Source organism: Gossypium raimondii, chromosome 4, assembly GCF_025698545.1.
Source record: "Gossypium raimondii isolate GPD5lz chromosome 4, ASM2569854v1, whole genome shotgun sequence".
NCBI classification, from domain to species: domain Eukaryota; kingdom Viridiplantae; phylum Streptophyta; class Magnoliopsida; order Malvales; family Malvaceae; genus Gossypium; species Gossypium raimondii.
The window spans coordinates 26,978,244-27,006,113 of NC_068568.1; the positions used below are offsets into that span (position 1 = coordinate 26,978,244).

The 27,870-nt window shown below is 34.3% G+C and overlaps 1 protein-coding gene, 1 long non-coding RNA gene and 1 other non-coding gene across 3 annotated transcripts; 2 read left to right on the top strand and 1 right to left on the bottom strand.

Moving 5' to 3' along the window:
* The first annotated feature begins 7,362 nt into the window (after nucleotides 1-7,362).
* Nucleotides 7,363-7,469, top strand: LOC128040782 (small nucleolar RNA R71). The gene has a single exon (XR_008195588.1). It is a non-coding gene; the product is annotated as a small nucleolar RNA R71 (small nucleolar RNA).
* Nucleotides 7,470-12,299: 4,830 nt separating this feature from the next.
* On the top strand, nucleotides 12,300-12,755 carry LOC105781703 (uncharacterized). The gene has a single exon (XM_012606219.1). It carries the CDS (start codon nucleotides 12,300-12,302, stop codon nucleotides 12,753-12,755), a length of 456 nt encoding a protein of 151 aa, XP_012461673.1.
* A 2,574-nt stretch (nucleotides 12,756-15,329) lies between these two features.
* On the bottom strand, nucleotides 15,330-16,977 carry LOC128040543 (uncharacterized). Its single transcript, XR_008195175.1, has 2 exons — nucleotides 16,924-16,977; nucleotides 15,330-15,543 (listed from the first exon to the last, which is right to left on the bottom strand). It is a non-coding gene; the product is annotated as an uncharacterized LOC128040543 (long non-coding RNA).
* Nucleotides 16,978-27,870: the final 10,893 nt, after the last annotated feature.

The window sequence follows — 27,870 nt, forward strand, 5'->3', positions numbered from 1 at the left end:
TTGTTGCAGAAAGTTGTCAAGTTTGAATGGACTGAGAAGTGTCAGCAGAGTTTTGACTAGTTAAAGGCATTGTTGACAGAAGCTCCTGTTTTGGTACAGCCAGAACCGGGTAAAGAATTTGTCATTTACAGTGATGCATCCTTGAATAAATTGGGTTGTGTACTTATGTAGGAAGCTAAAGTAATAACATATGTTTCCAGACAGTTAAAGTCAAATGAGAAAAACTACCCGACGCATGATTTAGAACTATCTGTCATTGTATTTGCATTGAAAATCTGGAGATATTACTTGTACGGTGAGAAGTGCCGAATATTCATTTGACAAGTTGGCTGAGTTGTATATTTCAGAGATAGTCAGACTGCATAGAGTACCGTTATTGATTATCTCAGATAGAGATCCGAGATTTACTTCACGATTTTGGAAGAAATTGCAGGAAGCTTTGGGCACAAAGTTTAGTTTTAGTCTGACGTTCCATCCTCGTAATCGATGGTCACGGAGAGAGTTATTCAGGTACTTGAGGATATGCTCAGATGTTGTGTTTTAGAATTTCAAGGTAGTTGGGAGAAATATTTGCCGTTGGTAGAGTTTTCCTATAGTAATAGTTATTAGTCGAGTTTGAAAATGGCACCTTATTAAGCTTTGTATGGACGTAAGTGTCGTACGCCTTTGTATTGGGCAGAGCTTAAGGAAAATCAGATTTACGGGGTTGATCTAGTCAAAGAAACAGAAGAGAAAGTAAAATTCATTAGAGATTGCTTGAAAGCAGCTTTAGATAGACAGAAATCCTATGCAGATTTGAAAAGAAAAGAGATTGAGTTCCAAGTTGGTGATAGGGTATTTTTGAAAGAGTTGGGCATTTAACATATCGGTTAGCTTTACCGACTGAGTTAGAGAAGATTCATGATGTGTTCCATGTGTCTATGTTACGTGGTTATCGTTCAGATCTGTCACATGTGATTTCTTATACAGAGGTTGAGATTCAGTCAAACATGACTTACGATGAAGAACCGGTAAAGATATTAGCTCGAGACACCAAGCAACTAAGGAACAAAAGTATTGCACTTGTGAAAGTATTATGGAATAGGCATGGGATAGACGAGGCTACATGGGAGACCAAAGAGGCTATGTGAAAACAGTACCCAAATCTCTTCACAGGTAAGATTTTTGGGGACGAAAATCCCTAAAGGGGGAGAAATGTAACATCCTGATTTTGGGCCTAGTCAGAACAGTGGTTTCGGGACCACGAATTCGATCAGGAAAAAAATTTATTTTATTATATATTTATGGTCTACGATTTCACAAAATGATTTCGTGAAAATTTCGTTCGAAAATTTCGACGTTTGGGCACTCAATTTAGTCAAAAGGACTAAATTGTAAAAAGTGCAAAAGTTGAGTTCTACATGTTAGAGGTGTCCAATTGTTATGAAATTTTAAATTGGAGGTCCTTAAATGGTAATTAGACCACTGCTTAAGTTGGTAGACAAAAATGGACAAGGTTAGGCATGTTTCCAAAGTTTTTCATTAAGGGCATTTTGGTCACTTAGTTATTAAAATGAATTAAAAACAAAATTAAAAGTCAATTTTTGTCCATCTTCAACCCCATGGCCGAATTTCACAAGGGGAAACCATGGCTAGGGTTTTTCAAGCTTCCAAGCTCGATTGCAAGTCTGTTCTAGCCCCGTTTTTAATGTTCTTTATGTTTTTGGAGTCTCGGTAACTTGATTTAGCTTATTCTAGCAATAATTTAACCTAGGGTTCATATTTGAGAAAATACCCATAGGTGAAATGTGTTTATTTTGATGTTTTATGGTAGAATATGAAGCTTGAAATTATGTTAAACAACTTTTGCTAAGTGATTTTAAGTGAAAACGAGTAAAACGACATAATTAGTAAAAATACCTAATGTTCATAAGTGTTAGAGTGGGAATTTGATGTTGCCATAGAAGGGAAAAATGTTTAGCATGTCATAACACATAAGAATAAGGGATGAAGTTTAATTTCCGAGCTTTGGGACAAAAGTGTAAATATGCAAAAGTTTAGAGGCAAAAATATAATTTTGTCAAAGTTTGAGTTAAGGGCTATTTTGATGAATGTGAGTATTAAATAAGCTAAATTTTCTATTATAGATCAAGAAGAACAAAATTCAGAGTTAGACCGGGGAAAGAAAAAGGTTAACGACTAAAGTGCTAGATTTGATCATATTTTGTACCGAGGTAAGTTTACGGTAAATAAATGCAATATTTTGATAATTATTATTAATGTTGTTATTTTTCAGCAATTATGTATTTATTTCATGAAAATATCTAATGTTAACTCAAGTATAAGATGACAGAGAAATAGTGTTAAAAGGCCCCGTTGAAACATGAGGTATGTATTGGATACAAGTGTCATGACATTTGGGTATAGAGATCCCATGTAAGGCCAAGCCTGGGACATGGCATTGGCATCATTGAGATTATGAGAGGTCCCATGTAAGACCATGTCTGGGACATGGCGTTGGCACCGAGATGAGAGGTCCCATGTAAGACCATGTCTGGGACATGGCGTTGGCATCGAGATGAGAGGTCCCATGTAAGGCCATGTCTGGGACATGGCACTGGCACCGAGTATCCTTAGTATTCCAAGTGATTCAGCGGGCTAATAAATAGACGATGTTACATGAAAGTTCAGGTAAAAGCCTAATAGACAAGTTCAGGTGAGTTAATAAGATTAAGAGTATCTTAGTTATCAGTTGAGAAAAGAAATTTCAGCAACAAAGGAGTAAGTTAAGCAAGCAAGTAAGTAAACGAGTAAGAGAGTAAGTAAAGAAGAAAGTAAAGATCTTAATGCTTAATAAAAATTTATGAATATAATTGTTTATGATAAATGTTGTTATTTATTTGCTTGTAAAATTACTAAGCTTTAAGCTTTTTTCTTTTTTTTCTTTTTCTTTCATATAGTATTATCAAGCATAGTCGGGATCTTGAAGACGTCGGAGAGCGTTCACACTATCAACCACCACATCTCGGTATTTTAAGACGATAAATGTTTTGAGCTATGGCATGCATATGGACTTGGTCATTTCGATTGTATATTCTTAAGATATGACCAAAAGATGATATGTATTTGATGATGAATAGTTATTAAAATGGCTAAGTATGAAGGTGTTTGTTCTTATAAATGTCTAGGTGATAAATTATGCGTAGAAATCATGAAAAAGTAAAAATTGGTAGTGAATCAGTTTTGAGATAACAGTAGTGACATGATTTTGAAAAATCACCAAGGATAGTTGAAAATGAATTAGAGGATAGATGAGATATAAAATTAAAGCTTATTGAATCTATTTTCATAGAAAAATAATGGTGTAGACAAAGGAATTATGTGTTCTGAGATATTTTCATTTTAGTTAGACAAGGTCAAAGTGGTTTTCGGAATCCCCTATTCTGACTTTGCAAAAACATTAAAAATTGTACAAAAATATTTAGGAGTTTTAATTTATATGTATAAGATTCCTTATTGAGTCTATTTGCTGTAGAAACAAGTTAGAACACCATATGAAGTCTGTGCAATGAGATAATTGAATTTTAGTGACAAGAGGTTAGGATAGTCGATCAGTGAAACAGGGGAGACTTTAACTAATAGTTCTAATTTGCTGAACCAAAAATTCTAAAAAATTTATGGTAAAAAGATATATGAGTCTAGTTTCAGGGAAAATTTACGGATCTAAATGTCGAGTTTTGTAGCTCGAGTTATAATTGATTTAGAGACTATTGCGTAGGTGGAGAACCTTATTATGCCCCGAACTTTTAAGTTAAGTCAAGTAATACCTCATGCTCGACTCCAGAAACGATCTCGGGTAAGGGGTGTTACATAAATAGGAAGGGTTCATCCCAATAATAATGCTTGAAATCATGAAGGAATTTTCCTCTTCTTTGGCTATTGAGATTAGGTGGCATCACACCACTTACTAAAAAATTTATTATATCAGCATAACAAGGTAACGCCATGGCAGCTAACAGTTGCTCATCTAGAAATTCTTCTTTAATAAGTTTATTATTGCCATCTTCATTTCTAGATTCTAACCTCGATAGGTGATCAGCCACTTAATACTCAGTCCCCTTTCGATCTCTAGTTTCCAAGTCGAACTCCTGCAACAAGAGTTTCCACTCATCAATCTTGGCTTGGCATCTTTCTTGCTTACCAAATACTTAATAGCAGAGTGATCCATGTAGACTGTGACCTTGGTACCAACTAGCTAAGATCGGGATTTATCAAATGCGAACACCACAGCCAATAACTCCTTTTCTATGGTGGTGTAGTTAAGCTGCTCATCCGTCAAGGTTCCACTCGCTTAATATATTGCACGTAGTACTTTTTCTTTCCTTTGCCCCAACACTACTCACATAGCATAATCCCTAGCGTCACACATGACTTCAAAAGGCAGTGTCCATTCTGGAGCTATTACAATTGGTGCTGCTACCAGTCGTTTCTTCAATTCCTCGAAAGCATCCAAGAAATGTTCATCAAAATTGAAAGGTCTATTTTTCTCCAGCAAAGTGCATAAGGGCTTAGATATCTTCACAAAATCCTTAATGAATCTTCTATAAAATCTTGCATGACCTAAAAAATTTCTAATACCCTTGACATTGGTGAGAGGTGAAATTTTTTCTAGTACTTCTATTTTTGCTCTGTCCATTTCAATCCGTTGCTGCTATATCCTATGCTCCTGAACAATTCCTTCACGAGCCATGAAGTGGCATTTTTACCAGTTCAAAACAAGTTTTGTTTCTTCATAATAGCATAGAACCAATTCTAGATTTTTTAAACAATCCTCAAAATCATCGCCAAACACATAGAAATCATCCATGAAGACTTCAAGAAATTTTTCCACCATGTCCAAGAATATGACCATCATATAACGCTGGAAGGTTGTCAGGGCATTACATAACCCGAATGGCATCCGTCTAAATGCAGAAGTTCCATATGGACACATGAATATGGTCTTCTCTTGGTCATTAGGAGTTATGGCAATCTGCTTATACCCTAAATAACTATCCAAAAAATAGTAGAAAGCTTTCCCAGCTAATCTATCTAACATTTGATCAATAAATAGTAGGGAAAAATGGTCATTCCTAGTTGCCTTGTTAAGCTTGCGATAGTCCATGCATACTCTCCATCCAGTGACAGTGCGAGTCGAAATGAGCTCGTTGTTATCCTTACTCACTACTGTGACACCTCTTTTTGTGGGTACACATTGTACAGAACTTACACATGAGTTGTCTAATATTAGGTAAATACTACCAACATCAAGCCACTTCATAATCTCTTTCTTTACAACTTCTTTCATGATCGGATTCAGTCTTCTCTGTTGTTTAATAGAATTGTTACGATAATCCTCCAAAAAAATTTATACATGTAGAGAGCAAGGCTAATTCCCTTTATATCAGCAAGGGTCCATCCTAATGCCTTCTCCGATCACTGAAGGACTTCTAACAACTTGACCTCTTGCCCAGGTGTCAACTCCGAAGAAATTACTACTGTCAAAGTGTTGTTGTCTCCCAAATATGCAAATTTTAAATTTTGCGGCAAAAGTTTCAACTCCAGTATTTGAGGTTCCTCTATAGAAGGTTTAAGAGGATTAAAAGATCGATCTTTAAAATCCAAGGATTCAAACTTCTTCCCTAGTCTATCCATGAATTGCTTGGCTTCCATCAGGTCACCAATGTCCTCAGAAATTACTACATCACTCCGTTCAATTGAGTATTCATCACTATCAGAATTATTGTGGCAAAATTTTGCAAATTCCACCTCTACTGTTGTTTCTATCAACCCATTGGCATGGCATTTTTCATTCTTATCAGCACATTTCAAGGCATCAAATGCATTGAAAGTAATCTACTGATCATATACCCTCATGGTCAGTTCGCCTTTCTACACATCAATTAAAGTGCTACCAATAGCAAGAAAAGGTCTTCCAAGAATAATTGACACATCTTAGTCAGCTTCACATTCTAAAATAAGGAAATCTGCAGGAAAAAAAAATTTATCTACTCCTACCAACATGTCTTCAATTTTATGTTTCAGATGCGTGTAGGTCAATCAACCAGTTGTACGTAACCATAATAAGTCTTGCTTTCCCAATTCCCAGCTTCCTGAAAATAGACATAGGCATTAGATTTACACTCGCTTCTAAATCACATAATACGTTACTAACATAATGAATTCCAATTGAATAAGGGATAGGGAAACTCCCTAGTTCCTTCAACTTTGGAGCTAATTTATTCATCAACATTGTTATGCACCCTTTAGTGAGAGCAACAGTCTTAAATTCTCCCAATCTGCTCTTCTTTGACAGTATATCTTTCATAAATTTCATATAATTGGGCATCTGCTCCAAAGCTTCTATTAGTGGTATGTTGATATGGAGTTGCTTCAAGACATCCAAAAATCTTTTGAACTGAACATCCTATTTAGAATTATGAAATCACTAAGGAAAAGGTAGAGGTGGTCGTCCCTCAAGTTCCTGATATTGTTTTACTATGGCATTTTTATTGGCAACATGACCTAAATCAGCTACAACATTCTTCTGTTTACCCTTTTTAGGTGCAGTATGTTTTTCAATTGATTTTGAATTCTTTCGATGGTTGAGTCTGGAGTTGTCCTCTTCTACAGTGGTGTCTTGAACAACATCATCCAACTGTGTCCCACTTTCGAGAGTGATGGATTTGCAATGTTCTTTCCTTTGTGTTATTGAATTCTCGATATCGCTTGGCAATGCTCCTTGTGGCCTCAAATTTAAAGCATTCGCTATCTGCCCCAGTTGATTCTCAAGAGCTCTGAGAGACGCCGCTTGGCTCTAAATTACAGGATCATCCTTGGTCATATATTCCTTCAGCAAGCCTTCAATGGAGGTAGAAGATGATGCTTGACCTTGTTGAACATTTTGCCTTGGCATAGGATGATTATAACCAGGCGGTGCACTATTAGCATTCTATCTCGCAACATTTTTTAAATTCCCCACACCCTAATTATTCCAACTAAAGTTCAGATGTTGCTTCCACCCTGGATTGTAAATGTTGGAATAAGGGTTATTACTCCGGTTAAAATTACCCATGTAGTATACAAATGTTGGGTTTGATGGGCATTCATGAAACACATGTTCTTCACCAGAATAAACACATGATAGTTCGGTTGATTTCATCTCCTAGACTGCATACGCTCGTGGTAGGATATTAATAATCATTGTTGGCATTTTTTTCCAAAATCTCATATGCTTCATTATAAGATTTATCCAACATGATACCATTGGTAGAAGCATCAACTACCATCCTCGTATTCGCATTCAACCCATTATAAAATATCTTCATCTGCGTCAATTGCTGAAATCCATGCATCGGGCATTTTTGAATTAATTCTTGAAATCATTCCCAAGCTCCATATAGTGTTTCATCCTCTGCTTGTCGAAAAAATATGATGTCATTTCTAAGCTTAGCATTCATATTTAGTGGATTATACCTTAGCAATAATCTCTGGAAAAGGTCATTAAATTAATTCACGAAGAGTAATCAAGAAATAACGAAAGAATTTTGGAAAGATAGCTTCTCCTTATCTAGCCCACACTCCAGCTATGCAGTTTCCTGTGGTGGCTGAAAAGGACTGCCTTCGTCTTCCTCTTCTATTCAGCCACTACCTTCTATTTTTTCTCTTTTTTTCTCTACCCCTTTTAGGGTTTCCTCATTTGGCTTTTATACTTTTTTTTCCTATGGTAAATCCAACAGCCCATGATTTTCTTCCCTCTTTACCAGGTAGATATATCTGGTACAAGTTCAACTGGGCCTAAGACTGGTACGTTTTGAGTGCTGATTAGACATCTTCCAAGCATTGCCACAATAATTGTGTTAGCAAATTGTCCAACCCCTTGGCACGAAAATCCTTCACTCATTTACCTCTTGTTCCTGAACATGCACCTGTCAATCCACCACCACACACAACTCTTCCACAAGCAATTAAAAATAACTAAAGTTTAAGTACAGTCCAAGCTCCTAAGGTAATGCTAAAACAAGAAAAATACTAATGAATGTCCTAAAATGCAACTAAATATACCTAAGTACAGGAAATTAACTAGATCCAACAACATGAAATATAACTCTTTTCAAGAGATATCAGTCGTCGTCGAAGCCATCAGTACCGCCGTGTACGATGATGCAAGTGTGACACATTTACGGCTCCCCAAGCAAGTTTGGTTATTGTCTGTTCGATCTGGGTCAGTGACGACCCAGTCGGCCCAGTCTAGCCACCAGGTGGACCATTGGCTCAGTTTCATACATTGGGCCAGGTTCAACCAGTTTTTGGGTCTTGGTCTCGGTTTTGGTCTCCCGGGCCCAATTTACGATCTCAGGTCCAATTGTCAACTTTAATTACCCATTGGGCCATTTGTCTAACTTGTAAATTATTTTCCAAAAATATCATTTTAATTTTAATTAATTTGATTAATTTAATTTTATTTGATCAAAATTAATTTTTCCAAAAATCACTTGGATTTTCCAAATTAATTTTTCAAGAAAATTTTTTAATCAAATTCTCTAGTTGAACAATTCTCATGACCACCTAATTTAATTTCACACCGAATAAATAGAGTCAATTAAATTATTTCTAAAGTAGTAGAATTTTCTTAAATGCAGTCTGATCGAGCTTTTGTCGAGCTAGCGAAAGAACCAATTAGACATATACAATTAGGCTCTAGTAATTGTAATTATGTCCAGAAGCATCATTCCGATAATTCGCAATTACTTAATCATGGAGCCAGTCCACAAGAAGTACCATGGTTGAAAACTCCCTATTGTATACTATTTACGAAAACAATTCAACCAACTGCTTTGTCCAATGACCTCATCATGTTTGTGTTACCCTCGTATGATGTCCTTAATTCCTTTGAGTAAAATTTGTTCACCCAATACAATCTTATTTTGTCTCATTATCACCATTGTGTCTTCTTAATGATTAATATTATCACTGTCAACAAATGACTGTGATAAATTACTCGTTCAAGAACAAGCAACCCGTGGCCACATTCCATATTTATCAATCCACACAATGCCAATGAGGGTATCATTAATTCTTTAATTTAGCTATGAATTTCACTATTGATAGTAAAGTCATGCCATACACAAGTCATGTACACAACATACTGGCTATGTGCTCGATAATCTTTAGAGTATAAGCCTCCACTTATATCAAAGCACATGAATTACATATGCATGGTCAGTGAGTAACTCAGGATTTAGGTAAATCACACCATGAACGTCACAAGTGAATTAATTCACAAATAGATTCAGAATTAATTCATCTTGGGTCATATCCAATGTATCATTCTACCAATGAATACATCTATGTCTCTACCCGTGGAGTCAACTGCTCTGATAGCCAAGACTAGTCATCTCCCAAATTGGAATTGCAGACGATATAAAAATCCTTCTCAGTATTTGAATCAATTACTCACTTCAATTCTTTTACGAGATTACAGACTTATTTAGATTATCTACTAAAGTAAGTTGTCTTTCTCGCAATGTAAACATTCTTACAATGCCACTTATCTTCAACTTGAACGTAGACAATCAATGAGCTAATATTTGCTTGTCACAATTTCGCTTTGCATGAAAAATATAAAAGAAAAAAATACAAAAGATATAATAGTGAAATGTGAAACAACTTTATTTATTCATCATTCAAATAAATAAATAACAGTTACATGTTTACTACAATATGGGCACATTTCCCAGTAGATTATTTTGAAGACGGAGTTCTCCTTATTTCTGTTTTATTTTCTTTCCTTCTACATCATCTTCTTCAGTTGCTTCGAAGATGAGAAAGTTGAGGAAAACGCTACATGAGGTAGTGATCGTGAGGTTTGAGGTCAAGAAGTAGAGACTCTGAGGAACTGGTAAGCCTTTCTATCTTTCTGTATTTGTTGATTTGAGAAAGAAACATAAAGATTTTTCAAATCTCTAGGAAGCTTTTGAATTATATGAAATTCTAGGTTCTTTTTAAGGTTTAAATACATTTGGTTTAATCAGTATATTTGTTTGACGCGTTTAGCTTCTAGGACGAAGGAGGCTCTGGCATATGGACAAGCTAAGCTGGTAAGGATGAAGGATTTAATGTGAGTTTTTATACTCCATTTTGGGTGTTTGATGCTTAAATGTCTATTCTTAGTTCAGCTTGCATTCTATAGTTATTTATGAATATGGTGATTGAGTATTTTATGCATGCATAACGCTATGTAAATATGTGTACGCTTACAAGTATGTTTTCTGGATGTCAAATGGTTGTGAATTGATTTATTGATATGTGGTGTATTACATGTTATAGTAATAAGTACAATGCCTTGCATGAAATGTATGTTATCAAATGTGAAGTATGAAGGGAATTATTTTGACAAGCTAGTAAAGATAGGAAATTGGCGTAATGGAGGAATACACTGATTGATAGGGGATAAAAGGGAGTTTTGTCGCATCACAGAATGGTTATCTACTGGTCCTTTGGGGTAACACCATGTAAACAATTATTGACTGGCCCTTCGGGGCGACACCATGTAAAAGGTATATAGTTTTTTGGGGCAACACCTTGTAAAGGATTTACTAATTTTTCTGAATCAAAAGTCCATGGTTAGTCATGGCATGATCTAGTTGTGAAATGGAGTCCGCTAGGATTGTAAACGGGGAAGTCAGTCAGGGCATAAAAAGAGAAGTCACTTTATGACTCACGTGGCAAGCAGTTTAACATGATGAACATGACGCATTTGAAATGCTGGCAAGCATGTTGATAAGAGGATCTGCCAAAAATGTAAAGTTAATAGGAACTAGTAGGAGCATCTTAAACGTGGGTATATGGAAAGGAAGGGGTAATTCATTCAAACTATTCAAAAATAAGTATCCTCCATTACGAGTCCTCCAAAGTTGATGAATAAACCATTATTTGCTACGAGGTAACAAAATAGTTCTTCAAGTTTAATTCTAAGTATTTGTGGGTAAGGAGGTCATCAGAAATATGAAAGTCTACCAAGGACTCTTTTAAGAAGGAAGTCCATAAAGGACTATCAAATGTGGAAGTCCTCTAGGGACAATCTAGGAAAGAGATGGTCTATGGAGAACTAACTGTTACTGGGAGTATCTTGGTAGAACGGTCTGAAGAGGGACAGTCCTATGAGCCTGTCTTGTAAGTATGAGTCAGCAAAGAAAAATGGGTGCCTATCTATCAACCAAATCTCATACTGAAGATTGCAAAATGACGTTATTAGTATTGGGTCTTCCTTTAAATAAGGATTTATGCATAGGCTATGCCATAAGAAGTTGATTGTTGGGGGTAATCCAGTAGATCTATTATGAGTTCAGTATGGAATAAAGGGATCAAGGTATCCGCAGTCGTGGCAGGATATCTAAAAGTCCACCAAAGGTAGTTTGCCGATTCACATATTTTCCTACATGCTTATCATTTGTTGAGTCAAACCAAGAAAGGTAAAACAAAAGTTAGAAATGAAGCTAGACAAGTTCAAGTCTATATAAGGGGTCAACAATAAGAGTAAAATGGCAACTAATTCAGCTCGATTGTCCACCAATTATTATTTAAGAATAATGTATGGGCATCGTTGACGCCAAAAAAACCGTGAAACCTTCTATGGTATACAGGGAGATAAATTATGCATATTATTCATTTATTTCTTGAACTTTAAACTATTTGCAAACAATGTAGTATAGACTCTCACTAAGTTGTTTTAAACTTACGTGTGTTTTTACCTTAAATATAGGGTCAAATGTTGACTCGAGGATTGTGTGGAGGGATCAAGCCAGACATTGCCAAGCTCACGTGAATGGCACCATAACTGTACTATGCAGATAGAGAGGCACCCTTAGAGGTTATGCCTCAGGGTTCAAATAATGAATTTTATTAAAGTTTTAAATTCCAAGTCGTTGTATTTATGCACATACATGCTTAGTATGACCAATTATTTGTAAGGACCTTAATAGTTGTAAAAAGTTTATCTGTAGTTATATTTTGAAACATGTTGATAACTAAAGAGATTGGAGTGAAATTATGTGTTAAATAGGAATTTATCCTAGCACTATATAAGTTGTAAATAAATCAAAATAGAATTGTTGTTAAGATCTTGAGTTGATTGTGACACTTGGTACCCGGACCCGACGATCGGGTTGGATATAGGGTCTTACAAGTATCATTAATTATAAACGTATGGATCGACTATGTGCAACACAATCACTAGTGATAATTGGTATCCACCTAAGGATGGATGGGTGTAGCTTAATATGGATGTCGCACTATCATTACAGTACGCTAACTTTGCTATTGGTGGTGTTCTTCGAGATTCAACAAGAGGCTGGTTGTTTGGGTTTGTTATGAAGGTCGGTGAATCTAACATTTTTCAAATTAAAGCACGAGCTATATATGAAGGACCCACTTTAGATTGGAAGAAAGGGTTTTCCAAGGTTGTGATCAAAAGTGACAACGCATTGAAGATTGATATAATTGGGAATGGTTATGCAATTGCTAATAACATTTTTGAGCTTCGTTTAATACATGATTTATGCAACCAAGTCTGGCTACTTAACTTTCGACATGACCTGCGAGAGCTTAATAGACTGGCAGATTGCATGGCCAAAGTTGTTCCTAGTGTTCGTAAAAAGTTATTGGCTTTTGAAGCCCACATGATCATGCTTGATATTTTTTTGAAGAAGATGTTCATCAAGCAATGGTTAATATAGGCTCCCATCAGCCTTATTGTAGTTAATTCCTTGAGCTTGTTTCTTTTCTATCAAAAAAAATCAAATAGAAATTTGTAATAACAATATAAAATAATAACTGCCACAATTGAAACTAAATTTCATATTTGTTAGAACATTTTCAAAATATATAAATAGTGTTCCAATAGTTGCTAATTAAAAGTTATAAGGAACCAAAAGTTATATCACTTGGTTATTAACCAAAAGTTGTCACTATTTATAGTTATGAGTTATGTTCATTTAAATTCAAAAGTTACATCACTTGACTATTAACAAATATTCATAATTATTCAAGTGGATATATATTGAATACTTATGTTTATTGCTAAAGATATGACTACCCATTTGGACTGTTATGTCCCTATGAAGAGACATGAGAACTATAAATAGGAGTGAAATTTCATTTTTATTACACACCAAAAAAACACATCAAAAGTTTCTTCCTATTCTCCCACCATCTTTTATATTCTTAGATTGTTCTATAATTTTTTTTGTAGAAATTCTTTATAGATATTGATATCGTTTCTATGCTTCACTCAATGCTCAGTGCACTATTTCCATCAGTGCACTATTTCCATCAGTACAAAACATCGATAGTCATTGGGCATTGTATCCTAGAGGTTTAGTTGCCAGGAACTCTTTTGCACATCATAATATACGTGAGGGTGAAAAAATGTGGCTTTGATACACGTCTTGAAGCCTTCATTAATTTCTCATAATTTTATTTTTATCTTCACACACCAATAATAACAACTTATTAAAAATGACTAATAACAAAGCTGCTTCACTTTTGAACAAGTGGTAGAGATCTACAAAAATAAAACCTACTTGAAAATATAAATTAGTAGATAGCAGCAAGTAGGGTTGTATCCACAGAGACCGGTGATAACTTTATTTTGTTTAATAAACAAGTAAAATAAAAATAAAATAAAGGGGTTTAAATTTAACAAGTAAAAAGAAGTCATAAAATAAAAAGAAAAGAAAATCAATGAGAAGAAACTCTAGTCAAACGTAAAATCTTCATTTTATTCATAGATTCGATCATTGACAAAAGGATAACTTCAATTCCTTTAATAAATTAGTTCTAGTTTTGACTCAACATTGAGCAACCAATCTCTCTTTACTTGTTTTAGTAATCAATAGGCAACTCGTTTGAAATTACTTCCCTAATTGATAAATAACCTTGTAACTCAACACTCAAGATTTAACTTGTCGACAACAATAAGAACTAGTGAAACCTAATTCTTACTAACAAACTCACTTCAACAAGGTTCATTTAAGATATATTACACATCCACACCACATAAACATAAACTACAACATAAACGAGTTATGCAGTTCATTACTAGTATTAGAATAAATTAATGAATTACAGATTTAATCATCCTAATTGACTCGATAATCATTCTAAGCTATCGAATATTGGTCGACATTCAATAAACATAAACAATTGTAATTAAAATAGAATATGTATGAATATCAAAGAATTAAGAAGAATTAAAGAGATAATTAAGTCTCACGAATTTATTAAATCAAACTTTGATAATAAAAAACCTTCGACTAAAAAATAGGGTTTAGAAACCCATAAAATAAAGAAAAGAAAAGAAAACTAAGAATGGCAAGGTCTTTATCCCCCAAGTCTTAACCAAATAATTTCTATTTCTATGGAAAAATAATATATCGAAGAAAATAAAAAATTTCTCTTAATTAAATAAAGTAGAATTTTTCAAGATATCTTGGTAATTTTTGCGTCAAACTTCCAAACCAATTTTGGACATCTTCGTGATGTTTTGGGCTTCATCCACGAAATACATTTAGCTAGATCTTTCAATCCCTTAAAATCAATATATTATGGGCCCAAAATAGATATCGTTAGCTCAACTTATGGCAAAAATATTGAAGTTCTGTTGTGTTGAAAGTCTAAACCGCAAAATTTTTCAAAAAATAAACTTTAAGCTCACTTTTCTTCGATTATTCCCTAAATAAATAATAAATAATATATTTAAAAATATAAATAAATAAATTCAAGAGGAGAAATGAGAAAACCGAATTGAAGAGGCAAAAGACGGTTTAGAGGACCGCAAAAGCTTAAGTTATTTGAGTTGTAATTAAACTCTCAAACTAGAAGCAATCAAAAATGAGAATTCAGTCTTCAATTTTTCCTTTCAAATTTTGATCACCAATCAAGAATTTTGATTGTCCCTTTACCCGCAATGGTTATCAGTGCACAAGAGAAAACTTAAGCAAATTATATTTTTTTTTAAAGAGGGACAACTGCCAATCTAGTACAAAAGGATTGAGATTTTAGGTTATAAAGGCTTTGGGTAAATAACATATAAGTCTTTGGTCCAATAACCACATAAAGTCACAATATTCCACTCCCTTCAAAATTTAGTCCTAATACTTAAAACTTTTCATGTAACACCCCTTACCCGTATTCCTTACCGGAACAGAGTATGAGGTATTACTAAATTTTTTAAAAATTTCGACAGCATTCCTACTTATTTTTGCTTAAACCTCCTGCAAATTTAGAACACATTCCAATATACCAACCAATTTCATTTGTATAAACACACATATAGTTTAACTATTAATAAACACTACATTTAAAAGGGAACCATAACATATATTTACATGATGATCCCACATTACATAAATTGTCTATACATGCCATAAAATTTCGGAACACTAGTAGTAAAATACCCCAAATGTGAAGGATAGTGTAGATGATTGTCTGACTTCGTTCCAATTTCCGAGTTGTTGGAAGTCACTATAACCAAGAGAAAAATAAAATCGAGTAAGCATATAGCTTAGTAAGTAAACACATGATAAATAAGTAATTACTCCCATAACTACACCAAAATATAAACTTATTCATGAATAACTTTATTGTTTAGGCAATTTCCAGCAAGCTGTTTTTCTGCGTCATAGTCGCTAATTTATTTTTATCTGGAGCTACAGGGATCCAAATTGAGTTCCGTAAATTTTCCCTGAAAATAGACTCATATACCATTTCACCATAAAAATTTCACAATTTTTAACCCAGCCAATTAGTACAGTTTATTCATTAAACCTTTCCCTGTTTCACTGCCCAACGGTTCTGACCCTTACTCACTAAAATTCACTTAACTCTCTGTAAAAATTTGAAAATGGTTTCCTTGTTTCTAATAAAATAAACTCAATAAGGATTCCAGGGATATAAATTTCATGCCATAATTATTTTTTTCAATTTTGGTAATTTTCCAAAGTTAGAACAGGGATCTCGAAATCAATCCAGCCCTGTTTCAGTAAAATTCAGATATCTCCAAAATACAACTCCTTTGCTTATTCTATTTCTTTCATATGAGAATAGATACATTCAACTTCAATTTCATATATTATTCAGCTTCCCATTCATTTTCCACCATTTATGGTGATTTTTCAAAGTTACCCAATTGCTGTTGTTCAACACAGTTTATAATTAAATCGTTCCTTTTGCGTTTTGATATTTTCTCCCATCTCATACATGGGTCGATTTAGTATTCAACTCAATATTTACCCCATAAAATTTTCCACCATATGGCAATATTCATCTTCCACACTTTTCGTTGAACACTGGAATGTTAGCCGTTATTGGTGGATCCCGACTTAGCACCACCACCGAATCGGGAATCAAGACTTAGCAACCCCTGGGAATCAGACATAGCAACCCCTTTTATTTCAAAGATATGGTGGATATCGACTTAGCACCACCAATGAATCGGGAATCAGCACTTAGCAACCCCTCGGGGAATCAAGACATAGCAACCCCCTTTTCATTTCAAAGATATGGTGGATATCGCCTTAGCACCACCAATGAAATCGGGAATCAAGACTTAGCAACCCCTGGGAATCAGCACATAGCAACCCCTTTCACATTTCAAAGATATGGTGGATCACGCACATAGCACCACCCATAAATCGGGAATCAGACACAACAACCCCTTTTATATACAACATACTCCGCTTATTCCGAGTGTTCAACCCATAACCCATATATTGCAACCCTTTATCACCTTTCCGATTTAACAACATTTTTAGGATATTGCCAAACATTTATTTTAATTCCAAATAAATCTCAACATATATCAAATAATATCAAAATAATACATTAAGTCACGTGTTTACTTACCTCGGTGCAAAATATCGTAATTTTGCACTTTACTCCACTATCTTTTCTTTTCCCGCTTGATATACTCTTCACGTCTTTCTTGATCTATAATAGTAAATTTAACTCGTTTATTATTCACATTTATTAAAATAATCCACCACCCAACTTTTTGAAAATTACAATTTTGCCCCAAACTTTTGCATAATTACACTTTTGTCCCTAAGCTCGGAAATTAAACTTCATCACTTATTCTTAAGTTTTATAACATGCTGAACATTTTTCCTTCTATGGCAACATCAAATTCCCACTCCAACACATACTTTTGAATATTAATTATTTTTACCGATTATGTCTATTTACCCGTTTTGCTTAAAATTGCTTAGCAAAAGTTGTTTAACATAATCTCTAGCTTCATATTCCACCATAAAACAGCAAAATAAACACATTTCACCTATGGATATTTTTCCAAATATGAACCCTAACACTAATTAATGGTAGAATAAGCTAAACCAAGTTCGGACTCCAAAAATACGAAGAACATTAAAACGGGCTTAGAATCACTTACTATGGAGCTTGAAAGCTTAAAACCCTAAATATGGCTTCCCCCTTGCTGATTTCGTTCACCATGAAGAAGATGAGCATATTTTGCCATCTTTTTCCCATTTAATTCTATTTAATAACCAAATGACTAAAATGCCCCCATTTAAAAAAAAATCTATTTCACCCATTTCTTATGTCTATTTTTGTCCATCAACTAACTAATGGTCTAATTACCACATAAAGACCTCCAATTTAAAATTTCATAACAATTAGACACCCCTAAGATGTAGAACTCAACTTTTGCACTATTTACAATTTAGTCCTTTTGACTAAATTGAGTGCCCAAACGTCGAAATTTTCGAACGAAATTTTTACGAAAATTTTCGGTGAAATTGTAGACCATAAAAATATAATAATAACCATATTTTCCCTCGTCGGATTTGTGGTCCCGAAACCACTATTCCGACTAGGCCCAGAATCGGGCTGTTACATTTCAATTTTCACAATTCCTTCAAATCAATCCTTAGCCCAATAAAATCCAACACTTCTAAATTTTCCAAAAATAATTTCTTAACTTGAAAATTAAATTTCTAGTATTAAATTCATTTTAGGATAACTAATTCTTGATAAATATCACAATACTTTTCTAGAACTTCACAAAATCTAAAACCACAAATTTTGGTCCTCATACCATATCAAAGAAACTAACAAAAAAACTGTGCTCGCAAAAAGTAGATTTTCTTCTCATCAAAAAGATGCTTTTCCTACTAGCCTTCGAGTTCTCATCTTTGATGACGATCCCACCTGGCCGAAAACCCTTAAAAAGATGTTCAAGAAGTGTTCTTATGAAGGTTTATTTATCCTTCTTCTATCTTTCTACTTTCAAACCATCTTTATTTTGTTACTGTTACTCATGCACAATGTGGTATTTTCTTTTGTTTTCTTTGTAGTGCATTGTTTGTTGGGAGTTCTTAGCTTTATCGTATCAATTTTAACTTTAAGTTTTTTTTATTAAGGTTGATAGTGTTTTTGTTTTTTCTACTTTATGGAAAAAGGTGATCATATGGTTATTATCAAGCATTGAATGTGGTCCAATATTCAAGTGTTTTTCAAGTTGCAAAAGGTTGAGTGGGTAAGGTTGGCCATAAATCTTGTGTCACGCGGCTAAATCATAAGTCTGGAAAACTATGCAACCTTAGGCGATTTCTTTTCTTAAAATCTACCTAAATCAGCCTAACATTCGACAAGTGAAAATTCTCCCGAAAATTCTCTAAGACACTGAAAAAATAAAACGAAAGCAACTTAAAATGAAAGAGCAATGAGAGAATTGAAAAGTCACAAAAAAGAAATGCACACAAGGTGTTTGAATAAATGCTCTCAATAAATTTTTTAACTCAAAGAAGAATGATACAAATGAAGGGAGAGGACTCTATTTATAGTTGAGTTTCCCCAAATCCAACGGTACAAATCGAATTACATTAATGGTTGAAATTAGCTACGGTTCGATGTTGTTATTAGCTATGAGTAATCATGAAACACGTCCCGTTATCATATTTCAATTGAAACAGAATCAAATATCAACTTTTACAAATTCTGTAAATTATTTAATTTAGTCCCTAAAACTAGGACAATCATAACTTTCAATTTAAAGCCTCGAATTAAAATTTGATTTCACCAAAGCACATTAGGGACCCTTTATTTTCTATCCCTACCACTAATTCCCAATATTTTTACATTTTATTCAACTTGGTCCCTAGTGTACAAAACTAACAATTAAGCTTTACAATTTAGTCTTTTTCGCATACCAAGCTTAATTTCTAACAATTTAACACCAAAATCATTCAATTCTCTATCATGAAAACTCTCTAAAACTTTAACAATTTTACAAATTATTACATGGCTTAGCTAGATCAAGCTCCCATGATTCAATTTCCATAAAAATCTAAAAATGGCTTAGGACTTACATGAAATTAAATCAAAAAAGCTCAAAACCCTTGGATATAGCTTCAAGCTCTTCTTTCTTTCTCAAATTTAGTTGAAGGAGACGACACTCTCTTTCTTTCCACTGAAAATTAACTTATATACTAGGATTGGATTATAATTTAGCTTAATTAACCTTAATTTTATTAATTAAACCTTATTTTACTTAAGTTAATGGTCCCCTAATCATATCATCCACTTATATGACATTTAACATGGTATAATTATTGTTCTGAACATTTGTGATGTGAGCATGCCCGGGGCACCCGCGAATTCAAGTTTCGATCCTCTCGTGCTCCCTAAAGGCCCCATAACTCGAGCCCGAGCCAAACAACTCCAAGAAGCTATTTCAGCTTTATTGATTCAATTTTGGATCGCGACTCATGATACGACATTAGCCCGGGATGTTTCTACTGAATCCATTAAGCTGCCACAAGGGCCTATAACTAGGTCATGAGCTAAGAACTTTAAAGATGCATTGGCAAGCTATGTGGATCGAGCTTGGGATGAACAAGAAGCCGAATCTATTTGTCATGAACGGATTAATCCAATAGGCGTCACTTGCAATTTATTACAAGTTGAACTAAAATTTTGATAAACTCATCTTTAGTTTAATAAATGAGTGGTTGGATATTTATTCAACTCATCTTAGTTTAATTAATAAGTGTTTTCTTTGAAATTTATTTATTAAGTGTTGCTCTTAATTAATCTAGTTTCTAGAATTATTTAATGAGGCATGAGTTAAGTTTATTTATTCTTGCTTCTTTAATTAACTAGTTCTTGGAATAATTAATGCATATGTTCATTCATTTACTTAAGTTAAGTATTTATTCTTGATATGTTTAATTAGTGTTTAATATGCTTAATGAGTTCATTTTAATGTGTTTATTGTAGGAGTTTCTTCAGCTCACGACCATTATATTTCAAGGCTGTTATAACTTGATTGAAGTAACTTTTCAAGTACTATTTGAATACAAAAGAAGGAGCTGTTACAAAGGGGGTTTAATACATCATTTAAGCAAGGTTTAAAGAGAATTATATACTCTTTAAAATTCGACAGCAACCCTTTCTTCTACTAGCTGTTTTTGCTCTTTCAAAAGAATAAATCAAGCATTCAAAACAAGATTAAGGAGTTGGTGTTTATTTGGCTAGCCAAGGGACAATTCAAGAGACATCTTTCAAGCATTCAAGGACATTCATTCAGCTGAATTGAAGTGAATTCAATGATGGAGTTAATTGGTTCAAGAATGCCAAGAGACTTGCACTTTATTTTAGCTTTTAATTAGCATATTAAGATGAATGCTTGTGACTATTCGACTACTCTATTCTAGCACTATAAATAGGTGAAATCAGACATTGTAATGGAAATGATACTATCCAACCTTGTGTTTGATTTTGAGTCGTATTTGCGAGCCCGATCGTCGATGAGAAAGTATCGTTCCAAAAGAATGGTTTATTTGTAATCAGCTAAATGTGAAGTAAACTGAAGGAAATAGGTTCACAATAGGTTAAGTATGATATGGATAGGTTCGGCTACAAGAAAATAAGATAGATAATTTGATGGGCTCGGTTTAACAAATAAAGATAGATAGATAAGATAGAAGGTGGAATGGTTAAACGAACTCAAGCTTCAAGATCAATTCGATACTATAGCGAGTATCACCTCGGAACTTATATAGCTTAAGGTGAAATATGGGAATAGGTTGATGGACTCAACCCGTTACTTAGTAAAGCAGGAACCGAAGGTATATGTAGATGGATGAACGCCACACCAGGGTTGGTGATAAGTTTAGAAACAAGTTCGGGATTACGCCACTAGTACACTAGATAAGTCACTCAAGACTTGTACGAAATTAGAGAGGAAGTTAACATCAAAGAAACAAAGTTTCATTCAAATAAAATGGCCAAAAAGTTCCGGGGCGATACTCGCTATAATATCGAATCGATCTTGAAGCTTGAGTTTTCAAGTGCTATTTGAATACAAAATAAAGATCTGTTACAAAGGGGGTTTAATACATCATTTAAGCAAGTTTTAAAGAGCATTATATACTCTTTAAAATTCGGCAGCAACCCTTTCTTCTACCAGTTGTTTTTGCTCTTTCAAAAGAATAAATCAAGCATTCAAAACACCATTAAGGAGCTGGTGTCTATTTGGCTAGCCAAGGGACAATTCAAGAGTCATCTTTCAAGCATTCAAGGACATTCATTCAGCTGAATTGAAGTGAATTCAATGATAGAGTTAATTGGTTCAAGAATGCCAAAAGACTAAAACTTTATTTTAGCTTTTAATTAGCACATTAAGATGAATGCTTGTGACTATTCGGCTACTCTATTCTAGCACTATAAATAGGTGAAATTAGACTTTGTAATAGAAATGATACGATCCAACCTCGTGTTTGATTTCAAGTTGTATTTGCGTGCGCGATCGTCGACGAGAAAGTATTGTTCCAAAAGAATGGTTTATTTGTAATTGGCTAAATATGAAGTAAAGTGAAGGAAATATGTTCACAATAGGTTAAGTATGATATGGATAGGTTCAGCTACAAGAAAATAAGATAGATAATTTGATGGGCTCGGAGTAACAAATAAAGAAGGATAGATAATATAGAAGGTGGAATGGTTAAACGAACTCAAGCTTCAAGATCAATTCGATACTACAGCAGTATCGGCCCGGAACTTATATGGCTTAAGGTGAAATATGGGAATAGGTTGATGGACTCAACCCGTTACTTAGCAAAGCAGGAACCGAAGGTATATGTAGATGGATGAACACCACACCAGGGTTGGTGATAAGTTCAGAAACAAGTTCGGGATGACGCCACTAGCACACTAGATAAGTCACTTGAGACTTGTACGAAATTAGAGAGGAAGTTAACCTCAAAGAAACAAAGTTTCATTCAAATAAAATGGCCAAAAAGTTCCGGGGCGATACTCGCTATAATATTGAATCGATCTTGAAGCTTAAGTTTTCAAGTGCTATTTGAATACAAAAGAAGGAGCTGTTGCAAAGGGGGTTTAATACATCATTTAAGCAAGTTTTAAAGAGCATTATATACTCTTTAAAATTCGGCAGCAACCCTTTCTTCTACCAGTTGTTTTTGCTCTTTCAAAAGAATAAATCAAGCATTCAAAACAGCATTAAGGAGCTGGTGTCTATTTGGCTAGCCAAGGGACAATTCAAGAGTCATCTTTCAAGCATTCAAGGACATTCATTCAGCTAAATTGAAGTGAATTCAATGATAGAGTTAATTGGTTCAAGAATGCCAAAAGACTTGAACTTTATTTTAGCTTTTAATTAGCACATTAAGATGAATGCTTATGACTATTCGGCTACTCTATTCTACCACTATAAATAGGTGAAATTAGACTTTGTAATAGGAATGATACGATCCAACCTCGTGCTTGATTTCAAGTCGTATTTGCGTGCGCGATCGTCGACGAGAAAGTATCGTTCCAAAAGAATGGTTTATTTGTAATTGGCTAAATATGAAGTAAAGTGAAGGAAATAGGTTCACAATAGGTTAAGTGTGATATGGATAGGTTCAGCTACAAGAAAATAAGATAGATAATTTGATGGGCTCGGTGTAACAAATAAAGAAAGATAGATAATATAGAAGGTGGAATGGTTAAACGAACTCAAGCTTCAAGATCGATTCGATACTACAGCAGTATCGCCCCGGAACTTATATGGCTTAAGGTGAAATATGGGAATAGGTTGATGGACTCAACCCGTTACTTAGCAAAGCAGGAACCGAAGGTATATGTAGATGGATGAACGCCACACCAGGGTTGGTGATAAGTTCAGAAACAAGTTCGGGATGACGCCACTAGCACACTAGATAAGTCACTTGAGACTTGTACGAAATTAGAGAGGAAGTTAACCTCAAAGAAACAAAGTTTCATTCAAATAAAATGGCCAAAAAGTTCCGGGGCAATACTCACTATAATATCGAATCGATCTTGAAGCTTAAGTTTTCAAGTGCTATTTGAATACAAAAGAAGGAGCTGTTACAAAGGGGGTTTAATACATCATTTAAGCAAGTTTTAAAGAGCATTATATACTCTTTAAAATTCGGCAGAAACCCTTTCTTCTACCAGTTGTTTTTGCTCTTTCAAAAGAATAAATCAAGCATTCAAAACAGCATTAAGGAGCTGGTGTCTATTTGGCTAGCCAAGGGACAATTCAAGAGTCATCTTTCAAGCATTCAAGGACATTCATTTAGTTGAATTGAAGTGAATTCAATGATAGAGTTAATTGGTTCTTGAATGCCAAAAGACTTGAACTTTATTTTAGCACATTAAGATGAATGCTTGTGACTATTCGGCTACTCTATTCTAGCACTATAAATAGGTGAAATTAGACTTTGTAATAGAAATGATACGATCCAACCTCGTGTTTGATTTCAAGTCGTATTTGCGTGCGCGATCGTCGACGAGAAAGTATCATTCCAAAAGAATGGTTTATTTGTAATTGGCTAAATATGAAGTAAAGTGAAGGAAATAGGTTCACAATAGGTTAAGTGTGATATGGATAGGTTCAGCTACAAGAAAATAAGATAGATAATTTGATGGGCTCGGTGTAACAAATAAAGAAAGATAGATAATATAGAAGGTGGAATGGTTAAACGAACTCAAGCTTCAAGATCGATTCGATACTATAGCAGTATCGCCCCGGAACTTATATGGCTTAAGGTGAAATACGGGAATAGGTTGATAGACTCAACCCGTTACTTAGCAAAGCAGGAACCGAAGGTATATGTAGATGGATGAACGCCACACTAGGGTTGGTGATAAGTTCAGAAACAAGTTCGGGATGACACCACTAGCACACTAGATAAGTCACTCGAGACTCATACGAAATTAGAGAGGAAGTTAACCTCAAAGAAACAAAGTTTCATTCAAATAAAATGGTCAAAAAGTTCCGGGGCGATACTCGCTATAATATTAAATCGATCTTGAAGCTTGAGTTTTCAAGTGCTATTTGAATACAAAAGAAGGAGCTGTTACAAAGGGGGTTTAATACATCATTTAAGCAAGTTTTAAAGAGCATTATATACTCTTTAAAATTCGGCAGCAACCCTTTCTTCTACCAGTTGTTTTTACCCTTTCAAAAGAATAAATCAAGCATTCAAAACACCTTTAAGGAGCTGGTGTCTATTTGGCTAGCCAAGGGACAATTCAAGAGTCATCTTTCAAGCATTCAAGGACATTCATTCAGCTGAATTGAAGTGAATTCAATGATGGAGTTATTTGGTTCAAGAATGCCTAGAGACTTGAACTTTATTTCAGCTTTTAATTAGCACATTAAGATGAATGCTTGTGACTATTCGGCTACTCTATTCTAGCACTATAAATAGGTGAAATCAAACTTTGTAATGGAACTTTTTGGAAATTTTTGAATGAAACTCTGATCATTTGGTGAGAAATACTTTTCTCCAATTTTGTACAAAGGCTTGTTAGCTTATCTACAAAGCTAGTGGCATCAACCCGTTCTTTGATTTATCCCGAACTTATCACTTAGCAAGTGTGACATTCGAACCCTATACCAAGGTTCCTATCTTTCTAGATAGTGGGTCGATGTTTTGAAAGAATATTCAACCCTTCTCAAATGCTTATAAGTGTTGGATCGACACTTACTAGTGTTGGTTCTTATTTGTATTTTGAGCAGTTTCTTTCCATCATTTTCCCATAACAGAACACATCAAATTTAGCCATTTATGAACCTTGTTGTTTTTAAACCATAAAGAGTCTACTTCACCAATTCCACTAACAAATCATCTTTCTGTTCCTTACTTCGTCGTAATCGATCGGGCAACACAAAAATGACTAGACTCATCACCGAGGCAGATCGTATCAATTTGAGAAATTAGAATTTAAGTCCCCAAGTCATTTACTAATTAAAAATATATAATAATTAGACTTTACAATTTAGTCCTTAGGCTCTAATTAACCACAATTTCGACTAAATTGGCTGTTTGAAATCAAATTCAATAATACTCTAACTTTGAAAATGTCTCTATTAAATATTTATGGGCTCAATTTATAGAAACGAGATCCCAAAACTGTCTTTTCTAACATCACTGCAAACTAGGTCGTTATGAATTGAATTTATACTTAGAAATAAATTTTCACTATTTTCAGGCAGAATAACAATATCTTAAAGTTGTAAATAACTTATTATATTTTTAGCCCTACCGGGGCCATCTATTTATAGGGAGAGGAAGTAAAACCATAGTTGAATTAATATAATGCATTTAATGTCTATTTAATAGAAAAATAATCCTTTAGTTAAACTAGAAAGGAGAGGGGCGACAACCCTAGTTTAAATACTAGGATTTGTAGCCCCCTTGTATTCAATATGAGGGGCTTTGGGCCTCTCTTGTATCGGGTTCAATTATAAGTGCTTCTTGGACTTTTAACCCATCACTTTATAATTCAATCCAACCCAATACATGTTTTTTTATTTCCCAAACTAAAAATTATAAATTAATTTTAATTAATTAATTTTTCAATTAAATAAATTTCTCAACCCGATTCTGATTCCGTCAAAATCATGGCAACTTTACCGTAAAAGAATATATGAGAAAATATATTTATTTTTCTACATTCAACAAATTCACAATGACCAATTAATTTAATTTCATTTTGAACTTCAATTAGTTCATTCATTAATTAATAATTTGAAAATTATTAATTAAATATCGAGTCCTTTCTATACTTAGTGAGGAAAGCACATTCATTTCTGAATGTTACTCATTTCTCTAACTTTATCATTTCTATCTATTTTTGTTCATTTGATTAAACATACAATTCATTTATGGTTTCAACAAGCTAGCGGAAGGACTGATTGGACATATGTGATTAGGGCTCAAATGATTTATAATTAAGTTTCAAATTTTCGCCTATTAATTGTAAACTCATTTAGACACGAAGTCATTCCAATATAGTATCGTGACTGAGCTCTCCCTAATGACATACCATTACGAAAGCTACTCGATCAGTACTCGTCCAATGACCTTATCATAAGTGTATTGCCCTCATAGGATATCCTTAATCACTATAGGATGATTTCTATCACATCCCCAAAACTGGGTTAGTAGAAATTGGGTTAGTGAACCGAGAGTGGTCACGCCCAAAAAAAAAATTTAAGATTAGCACATTTTTCAATATATAAGTATCAAGTATAGTGATTGATTAGTGGTGGAGCTATCCTTGATGATCTAAGTTCGATTCTCTTCCTTCTCATTAATTTCTATTTGGTGTAAATTTGTTTCAAACCTTAGTAAATGTCACACCATGTTTTTAAAATAATTTTTGTAGGAGTGTGAACAAGTAAGTGAGTTAGTGTAATGGTTAAGAGCTTAATTAATTTCCTTAAGGTCCTAGGTTCAAGTCTTTACACTCCTAATATTTTTTTTAAAAATTTTTCCAACTTTAGCATGGTCAACACCCCCTTGTCGTCCAACTAGTTGCAATGCATGGGGAAAGATTCTTTCCTTTCTTGACAAGTCAACATGTCATATTCACCAACCTTGATCCCCTTTTTGCTCATTTATCCCCTCAACATACCTTTTTTTTCATTTTTACCTTGTGTGTTGATTCATTGAACCTAGACAATGTGCCTTTTATTTTCATTTTTTTATCTTTCCTCTCCATATTGCCGCCCCCTCCTTTGCTACTCCCTTTTCTTTCCATTTTTCTTTTGATCGAGCCATCTACCACCACTTTTCCTTATTTTCCTCCTCTCCTCCACCACTCCTTTGCCACTCGAACCACCATGATTACGCCACCGAACCTCCTCCTTGCCGCCGCTCCTCCCATTTGTTTTGCTCCAACGCTGCCACTTACACCACCATTCACCACCATAGATAAAACCTTTTTTTTCTCTCCACTTTTCTATTTTCCCTTTTGATTTCTTCTTCTCCTCTCTAGTGTCGCAACACCATTCTTTCCCTCCTCCTCCATCGGGTTCTTGCTGGACCATCGCCGTCACCACCGTCGCTGCCACTATTGTGCCTCCACTGTCGTACCTCCATCGGCTTTGGTGATTCTTCCATTTTCCTTCACCATTTTCTAATCCCTATCGTTTCTTATAGTAATCGAAAAATCCTATATCTCTATTTCAATTAGTTTTATTTTTTTATATTGTACTTAGTAACTCACTTTTTCAATTGATTTAGTAACTTACTTTTTCAATTGATCCTTTTTTCTAACTTTTCGTCCCTCTATGATTCAAGATCACGGTGATCCCCTGACCCTCCCATTTCAATCAAGTTAGAGTAAGTGAAAGTGGTTAAGTGAAAATCTCTATTCCTTCCCTACTTTTTTCCTTTAGGTCGAATGTGTAAAAGAGACTATAGTGTAATTTCCTTCAAGTATTAACATAGTGCATTCCACTTTTGATGAAAGGTCGATCGATACCATCTCAAAAAGCCCCTAAATTTTGAA